The 10,000-nt window shown below is 45.5% G+C and overlaps 1 protein-coding gene across 1 annotated transcript in view; it reads left to right on the top strand.

Annotated features, from left to right (window-relative positions):
* Window positions 1-10,000, top strand: part of LOC135574263 (tumor necrosis factor ligand superfamily member 10-like) — a 90,407-nt gene that overhangs the window by 16,285 nt on the left and 64,122 nt on the right. Inside the window, exon 2 of the mRNA XM_065025257.1 lies at window positions 8,498-8,647. Coding sequence (XP_064881329.1) covers window positions 8,498-8,647 — 150 coding nt within the window. The remainder of the gene's footprint in view (window positions 1-8,497; window positions 8,648-10,000) is intronic.

The following is a 10,000-nucleotide window of genomic DNA, read 5'->3' as shown; positions in this document are numbered from 1 at the left end:
CTCTCCTCTCCTCTCCTCTCCTCTCCTCTCCTCTCCTCTCCTCTCCTCTCCTCTCCTCTTCAGTTGTCTCTTCCCATTACCCTTCCTCTTTGCCCCCCTCTCTTTGCCCCCCTCTCTCTTTCTCTCTCCCTCTTTTTGTCTCTCGTACTCTCTCCCCCCCTCTCTTCTTTGATGCTAAAGATTTTGTTTAATCTTCGGCTAAATAACCTGGCCTTGTTGGAGCTGTGTGTGTGTGTGTGTGTGTGTGTGTGTGTGTGTGTGTGTGTGTGTGTGTGTGTGTGTCATGCACCCATTATTTTAAAGGGGGCATGAAGTACGTGAGAATGGAGGGGGAAGTGGTTAGAGAATTTGTTATTTTCCAAACACCTGTAACAGCTTCGTTCCTGCAGTCATCATCATTATTCCTAGTTCAAAGGTCAAACATATGTTTATCTTTCTGCATGGGTTATCTAACCTTCACACCTGTTCAATTGTCATTTTAATGAAGTATGCACGTAGATTCTTTCAGAACTTTTATTCCTTATGGAGATTAGTACAACTGGCTCACTGTACAGTATAACAATACACGTGTATTGTGTTTCTATGTGTTGTAATTTCAGTGTTGAAAAGAGCTATCTTAAAATCCCTATCTAAATCTAAATGCCTGTCAATCTGTATCTCTGAATGTCACTGTGGTTCCATTTCACCAGCCCCATTACTCGGCTTATCAAACAGAGTGGCAGGGGGTCGGGGTCGGGGTTGCGGTCGCTGTCGGGGTCGCGGTCAGGGTTGCGGTCGGGGTCGTGGTCGCTGTCGGGGTCGCGGTCAGGGTCGCGGTCAGGGTCGCGGTCAGGGTCGGGGTCGCGGTCAGGGTCGGGGTTGCAGTCGCTGTCGGGGTCAGGCTCTGGAAATGCCAGATCCTGCCTTTAGCTTCGGCAGTTATCTGGATAAAAGATTGAAAGGAAAGCAGAACATTTAAGTCCTCCTTGCATTTCTAAAAGTACAACTTGATAGCAGCCAGCTAATGTATTTAGACAAGCTACTCTAACCTGATAGCAGCCAGCTAATATATTTAGACAAGCTACTCTAACTTGATCGATAGCCTGAAATGGCCTGGTGGCTAGTCATGAGGTCAGGACATTGGGGAACCTATCTAGATGTCTAGCTAAAGCCAACTTCATCAAATTGCCAGCTAGCTAGTGTTACAGACAAACCACATTGTTTTATTCATCAAGAAGGAATCAATAGGCTACATAGCTTGATCACAATCATTTACAGACATGCATATCGCCCTTCACCTGCAGCTGAACTCTAATCAAACACTGTGTGTGTCGCTCTACACTCTCTCCTCCACTGACGATACTGACGATACTGCCCACACTAGAGTATCTAGCATCCTGCCCAGGCATCTCTGTGCACCGTGGAAGGAACCACTGACTAGGGAGAATAGGGGAGGGGTTCTTTGCCTGCTCCAGTCAGTGTGCCCATTCCACAAAAAGAATGTTGCCAATAATACTTTCCCTTCTCAACCCAGCGGCTCCAGGATGTTTTATTAAACTCCAACCAGCATGAAATCCATCCTACCTCTAGTGTTCTCCAGCGGGAGGTCAGAGGTTAGAGGTTTGGGATGTGATTGAATGCAATGAGTCATAAATGGAATTCCTGGAACCCTGGGATGGAACTGCTGGAGCCCTGGGATGGAACTGCTGGAACCCTGGGATGGAACTGCTGGAACCCTGGGATGGAACTGCTAGAACCCTGAGATGGAACTGCTGGAACTCTGGGATGGAACTGCTGGAACCCTGGGATGGAACTGCTGGAACCCTGAGATGGAACTGCTGGAACCCTGGGATGGAACCCAGTGGGTTCTATCTGTTAGCTGGTTGAACTGAAGCCTTGTGTGGTTGTGATCTAGGATCAGATTATCCTAACCACTAACTTCTGACCTTAACTATTGTGGCAACGCCAAACTGACCTAAGATTAATGCCATACTACTCCCTGGCATGACTAGTGCAGCATGTTGTTCTGATCTAACCCTAACCAATATGGGGGAAATGTTCAAACGGACCCCAAATCAGTCTTGGCAAAACAGGATCACACTCCTCTGTGGAATAACTATGGGGTCAGAAGTTTTTGGAGCACGTGGATAAATTGGGTTGCTGTAGTTGTTATATATCGCCACGTGGGCAGGAAAAACCCTTCTCTGAGATTGTCGCCAGTTGCTTTTCGAAAACCAATCACACTCCAATCCTCCCGACTGCTGGCGGAATGTTCCGTAGCCTGGGTGGCGCTTTGAAATGACATCACAATGTCTCAGAACAGGGTTTGTCTTCCAAGAGTTCCACAGTTGGTTTACAGAGCAACCACTGGCAACGACCGGAGAACAGACAAAGACATTTGTGTGTGAATGTCTGGGCTCTAAAAACCTCTCTGTTGTTTAGGTATTTGGCTGACCCCCGCTTAACAATCTATCGGCTCACTAGACCACCCACTTGGCCACACAAACACACAACACACGCATATAGACACACACACAATCAACCCCTCCATCGCTTACTTTATCTTGTGTGCACAGGTGTGAAAAACAAACGAATGACATAACTGGTGACCTGGTGACCTCGCCTCTTTCTTTCATTCCTCCTGTGTGACGGGAATCAGAAACTAAACCCTTCGAACTCTAAATTCTTACTCTGTCTGTGTGTGTGTGTGTACATGTCTTATCGTAGCAAGTCGTTACTGTGTTTAATAGAACATGAACACAATACTTTCAAGGACAGGCAGGCAGGCAGGCAGACAGGCAGGCAGACAGACAGACAGACAGGCAGGCAGACAGACAGACAGACAGACAGACAGACAGACAGACAGACAGACAGACAGACAGACAGACAGACAGACAGGCAGACAGGCAGGCAGGCAGGCAGGCAGGCAGGCAGGCAGACAGACAGACAGACAGACAGACAGACAGACAGGCAGGCAGGCAGACAGACAGACAGACAGACAGACAGACAGACAGACAGACAGACAGACAGACAGACAGACAGACAGACAGACAGACAGACAGACAGACAGACAGACAGACAGACAGACAGGCAGACAGGCAGGCAGACAGACAGGGAGGCAGGGAGGGAGAGAGAGAGAGAGAGAGAGATTAAAAGGTCATAGAGACTTTAGGCAGGTTGGTTACCATTCTGGTTCTCATTTCTGGTTCTAATTTAGACGTATTTATTTCACAGCCGATGACAAGGGTTGTTATTGTTATTAATAACTCCTTGTTATTTTTTTGTTGTACCAGCCGTACTAGTTGTATCAGTCTACCAGTTGCACCAGTCTACCAGTTGCACCAGTCTACCAGCCGTACTAGTTGTATCAGTCTACCAGTTGCACCAGTCTACCAGTTTTACCAGTTGTATCAGTCTACCAGTTGCACCAGTCTACCAGTTGTACCAGTTGCACCAGTCTACCAGTTGCACCAGTCTACCAGTTGTACCAGTTGCACCAGTCTACCAGTTGCACCAGTCTACCAGTTGCACCAGTCTACCAGTTGCACCAGTTGTATTAGTTCTACCAGTTCTACCAGTTGTATCAGTTTACCAGTTGTACAAGTTGTATCAGTTGTATTAGTTGTACCAGTTGTATTAGTTCTACCAGTTCTACCAGTTGTATCAGTCTACCAGTCGTACCAGTTGTATCAGTCTACCAGTTGTATAAGTTTTACCAGTTGTATGACTTGTACCAGTTGTATGACTTGTACCAGTTGTATGAGTTGTACCAGTTGTATTAGTTGTAGGAGTTATACTTCCTTAAACAGTAGAGTGAAGTGCCCTACTTCCTTATAGAGTAGAGTGCCCTACTTCCTTATACAGTAGAGTGAAGTGCCCTACTTCCTTATACAGTAGAGTGAAGTGCCCTACTTCCGTATACAGTAGAGTGAAGTGCCCTACTTCCTTATACAGTAGAGTGAAGTGCCCTACTTCCTTATAGAGTAGAGTGAAGTGCCTTACTCCCTTATACGGTAGTGTGAAATGCCCTATTTCCTTAAACAGTAGAGTGAAGTGCCCTACTTCCTTATAGAGTAGAGTGAAGTGCCCTACTTCCCTATTAGAGGTCGGCCGATTCAGATTTTTCAACTCCGATACCGATTATTGGAGGACCAAAGAAATCCGATACAGATTAATCGGACGATTTTTATATATATATTTGTAATAATGACAATTACAACAATACTAAATAGTCTATTTAGTCTCAAATGAATAATGAAACATGTTCAATTTGGTTTAAATAATGAAAAAACACAGTGTTGGAAAAAAAGTAAAAGTGCAGTATGTGCCATATTGCTAACGTTTAAGGTCCTTGCTCCGAACATGAGAACATATGAAAGCTGATGGTTCAATATTCAAGGTTAAGAAGTTTTAGGTTGTAGTTATTATAGTAATTATGACGTGTCGACTATTTCTCTCTATACCATTTGTATTTCATATACCTTTGACTATTGGATGTTCTAATAGGCACTTTAGTATTGCCAGCCTAATCTCAGGAGTTGATAGGCTTGAAGTCATAAACAGAGCTGTGATCAAGCATTGCTAAGAGCTGCTGGCAAATGCAGTAGTGCTGTTTGAATGAATGCTTACGAGCCTGCTGCTGCCTACCACCACTCAGTCAGACTGCTCTATCAGATATCAAATCATAGATGCAATTATAATATAATGAACAGCCTTATGAGCCTGCTGCTGCCTACCACCGCTCAGTCAGACTGCTCTATCAGATATCAAATCATAGATGCAATTATAATATGATGAACAGCCTTATGAGCCTGCTGCTGCCTACCACCGCTCAGTCAGACTGCTCTATCAGATATCAAATCATAGATGCAATTATAATATAATGAACAGCCTTACGAGCCTGCTGCTGCCTACCACCGCTCAGTCAGACTGCTCTATCAAATATCAAATAATAGATTTAATTATAACATAATAAACACACAGAAATACGGGCCTTACGTCATTAATATGGTAAAATCCGGAAAATATAATTTAGAAAACAAAACGTTTATACTTTGAGGGAAATACGGAACCGTTCCGTATTTTATCTAACGGGTGGCATCCATAAGTCTAAATATTGCTGTTACATTGCACAACCTTCAATGTTGTGTCATAATTATGTAAAATTCTGGCAAATTAGTTCACAGTTCGTAACGAGCCAGGCGTCCCAAACTGTTGCATATACCCTGACTCTGCTTACACTGAACGCAAGAGAAGTGACACAATTTCCCTGGATAATATTGCCTGCTAACATGAATCTCTTATGAAACAAAATATGCAGTTTAATTTTTTTAAACTTCTGTGTATTGATTTTAAGAAAGGCATTGATGTTTATGGTTGGGTACATTTGTGCAAAGATTGTGTTTTTTTCGTCAATGTGCTTTTGTTAAATAATTTATACTTTTGACCCTATGAGCTATTCAAATCAAATCATCAAATCAAATGTTATTTGTCACATGTGCAGAATACAGTGTAGACCTAACAGTGGAATGGTTACTGACAGGCCCTTAACCTACTATGCAGTTGACAGAGAATAGAGTTCGATTTGGTAGGCAGACAAGTGTTCTATGATGTAATCCACAGTAAATAAACCAGGCCTGACAGTTAGTCCCTCTGTCTTCCAACCCTGTGTGTGTGTGTGTGTGTGTGTGTGTGTGTGTGTGTGTGTGTGTGTGTGTGTGTGTGTGTGTGTCCGGGGACACTGACCAGACCTCCTACAGCATGCCTGAACTCCTACACTCCTCCTTATCCTCCCTCGCTCTCTTCTCTTGCTCTCTTCCCTTGCTCTCTTCTCTCACTCTCTTCACTCGCTCACTTCGCTCGCTCTCTTCCCTCGCTCTCTCCCTCACTCTCTACCCTCACTCTCTTACCTCGCTCCCCTCCCTCATTCTCATTCTCTTCCCTCGCTCCTCTCCCTCACTCTCTTCCCTCGCCCTCTTCCCTCGGTCTCTTACCTCGCTCCCCTCCCTCATTCTCTTCCCTCGCTCCTCTCCCTCACTCTCTTCCCTCGCTCCTCTCCCTCATTCTCTTCCCTCGCTCCTCTCCCTCACTCTCTTCCCTCGCCCTCATCCCTCGCTCCTCTCCCTCACTCTCTTCCTTCACTCTCTTACCTCGCTCCCCTCCCTCATTCTCTTCCCTCGCTCTCACTATCTTCCCACCATAGAGGATTGAAAGACTTTCTCGTTATAAAACGGAATGCACATAAGCACTGCACACACTGCACACACACACACACACACACACACACACACACACACACACACACACACACACACACACACACACACACACCAGGTCTCTGGCCCCGGCTTTGAGTTACATGGTTGGCTTCTTTTTCCTAATCCCCTGAAATGAGACTTGGGAACATCAGGAAAACCCTGGGCCGTGGCCGGTGCTTGGTGCTCCAGAAGGTAACACTGCTGCATTGTTCCTGACTTCCTCTATGGCGTTCCTGGGATCTGAGGGGCTTTGTGTGTGTGTGTGTGTGTGTGTGTGTGTGTGTGTGTGTGTGTGTGTGTGTGTGTGTGTGTGTCTGCTCTGACCCCTCCACCTGGCTATGCGAAGAGTGAATGATCCTGATATCTAATAGCAGGGAAGGGTGACACACACATCGACGAACACACACACACAGACGAACACACACACACCGACGAACACACACACACTGTAGTCTCCACTCCCTTGTTGTAAACATCTGTTAAATAACTGTACTTCAGGAATTTTTAATCAGCCCATTTTCACTCCAGTGCCATCAAGTAGATAATATTATCTCAATTAAAATAAGAAGGAGTTGACTTGCTGGCATGTTAAATCCAACCACTCCCTAACACACACACACACACACACACACACACACACAAATCCAACTACTCCCCAACTAGCGCTGTCAAAACTAATACCCCTTAAGAATTCCCAATTCCGTCAGATGGAACGGGGAGTGTGTTTTGGTTGAGGTCTACGGAACATCAACATTCGCTGATGTCACAAAGACAACGAAATGTCAGCAGTCCAGCTAGACTTGGGTGCATCTCAATAGTCTGGAGTGCCGTGCTCTCCTCTTATCTCCTCTCCTTCGTTGGTACTCATTCAAAAACACAACAATATGGAGAAAAATATGGTGACAAGCAAAAAGGTGAATCCTTCTAGTATTTGTTGAAATCAGTCCTGCTTTTTTACATTAGCGCAGACAAGGAGACTAAAGGAAAGAAGATGAGGAGATGAGGAGAGGAAGCCATTGTAGAGTATTGAAGGCAGCCATCCACTGTTTATGAGAAGCCAGACACTTCCTGTATGTGGAGTGCCAGACTCTTCTTGTAGAAGTTCCCCCTCCTTCTCCCTGTTCTCCATCACTTCCCCTATAAGGGGCATAGAGAACCATTTAACCATCAACGTCAACAAAATGGCTGATAGAATGAGGAGAAAGCGACCACCACAACCATACACACACACGCACACACACACCCCCTGTTGGGGCTTGTTAAAGAGTCATTAGTACGAACCCCCCAACCGTGACGCTGAACAGTTCCGTACCCCTGGCTCCAAATTATACATTAACACACACGCACGCATACACACACGCACGCACACGCACGCACGCATACACACACAAACACGCACACACACACGCACACACACACACACACACACACGCACGCACGCATACACACACACACGCACACACACAAATATGCACACACACACACACGCCAATTATACACGAAGACTCAAATTGAATACTGAAATGAACTGCAGAGAGTGGGGTATAGAGAGAAAGAAAAGAGAGGAATCAGAGTATTTCCTGGAGGAATGGCTAAATCAGAATATTTCCTGGGGGAGTGGCTAAATCAGAGTATTTCCTGGGGGAGTGGCTAAATCAGAGTATTTCCTGGGGGAGTGGCTAAATCAGAGTATTTCCTGGGGGAGTGGCTAAATCAGAGTATTTCCTAGAGGAGTGGCTAAATCAGAGTATTTACTGGGGGAGTGGCTAAATCAGAGTATTTCCCGGGGGAGTGGCTAAACCAGAGTATTTCCTGGGGGAGTGGCTAAATCAGAGTATTTCCTGGAGGAGTGGCTAAATCAGAGTATTTCCTGGAGGAGTGGCTAAATCAGAGTATTTCCTGGGGGAGTGGCTAAATCAGAGTATTTCCTGGAGGAGTGACTAAATCAGAGTATTTCCTGGAGGAATGGCTAAATCAGAGTATTTCCTGGAGGAATGGCTAAATCAGAGTATTTCCTGGAGGAGTGGCTAAATCAGAGTATTTCCTGGAGGAGTGGCTAAACCAGAGTATTTCCTGGGGGAGTGGCTAAATCAGAGTATTTCCTGGATAATCCTTTGTTATCATCTTGTTGTTGATCTGTCATCATTGAGGCAATAGCCAGGGCGTGACAGAGGAGCTGAAGGGCCTTATGTCACTGTTACGTCATGCTATGTCAGCCTTAATACCTCTCCTAAGTCTTTTATATTCTCCCTGTCTTCCAGGTGCGTAGCCAGGGCGTGACAGAGGAGCTGAAGTGTCTCAGTCTGCTGAATGCTCTGGATAAAGACCAGGACATCCCAGAAGACCTGGCTCAGCTGTTTGGAGAACCCTGCATCAAGCTGGCAGAGGGCATCAAGGCCTACATCTCGAAGGTAAGACTGGCACCCTATTCCCGAAATAGTGCACTACTCTGGCACCCTATTCCCTAGATAGTGTACTTCTCTGGCATCCTATTCCCTAGATAGTGCCCTATTCTGGACCCTATTCCCTAGTTAGTGCCCTATTCTGGCACCCTATTCCCTAAAGTGTGTACTACTCTGGCACCCTATTCCCTAGATAGTGCCCTATTCTGTCACCCTATTCCCTAGATAGTGCCCTACTACAGATATAACCTACATCTGTGTGGTCTCATAGAACTAAGCCTTAAGTTCTATGAGACCACACAGATGTAGGTTATATCTGAAATGCCCCCCTATCTCTACTGTAGATAATTAACATCTTTAGCATAAAGGCCTATGTATGGACATTCCAATAGCTAGATGGAGGACATATTTAAAAGCCATATACCTTGGTATGTGGACCGGCTGACATGTTCATTTAGCACCATTTGGAATGTTTGGATTAATTCATGCCTTTGTCATTACCTGTAAAAAGGAATTCTAGAATGTGCTAGAATTCTATCACAACAGAATTCTATTGTGCTGTGCCTTGTCGAGAGGACTGTGAATAATCATGTAGATTCACACCTGTGTTCTACAGTGTGAATTGGTCTGAGAGACAGCCAATATGCCCCAGTGTGTGTGTGTGTGTGTGTGTGTGTGTGTGTGTGTGTGTGTGTGTGTGTGTGTGTGTGTGTGTGTGTGTGTGTGTGTGTGTGTGTGTGTGTGTGTGTGTGCTGTGCCAATAGAAGCGGTAGAAGTAGAAGAGTACTGGGGGCAGATTGTCTGACTCTCAGACCAATCTACTGTTTATCTGTAGAACACTGCTGTTAGGGGAACATGCTGTCGCCACGAAGGTTCCCTCATCTACATACATTCCATTGTCTGTGACAGGAGAGCGGAGGGTTTTTCACCCCACTGTTTGACGACGTGGAGTTAATGGAGTTCGGCCTCTAGTTCCTTCCTAAAGCGATTGGCTGTTCTCCATGTCAACACACACACAGCCAAAGGCTGTACAACTCTTGAGCTCCCGTGCCTCTAAACCTCGGGGCCCCTTTCCCAGGGTCTGCCCATCATAGATCAACATCACCTAAACCATCTCCGGTAGAGTCACACAGATTGACGGGCTGTATGTATCAAGCTTCCCAGTGTACAATCTTAGAAGTAAAGGTGGCTGGAAGAACCTTTTGGGTTGCCACACCTGCGGAACCTTTCCAGGTGAAACACGTTCCCTGAGGAACCTCTGTGTAAAGGGTCAAACCGGAACCTTCTGGTGATTTTCAGCCTTTCTAATAATATATATAAGATATGTTTCTAATAATATATTGTAGAGGTGGCAGCCTATCA

The sequence above is a fragment of the Oncorhynchus nerka genome, linkage group LG12 (assembly GCF_034236695.1).
Source record: "Oncorhynchus nerka isolate Pitt River linkage group LG12, Oner_Uvic_2.0, whole genome shotgun sequence".
Lineage (NCBI taxonomy): Eukaryota > Metazoa > Chordata > Actinopteri > Salmoniformes > Salmonidae > Oncorhynchus > Oncorhynchus nerka.
Note: the sequence above shows the minus strand (reverse complement) of the source record. Positions and strands in the feature narration are given on the sequence as shown.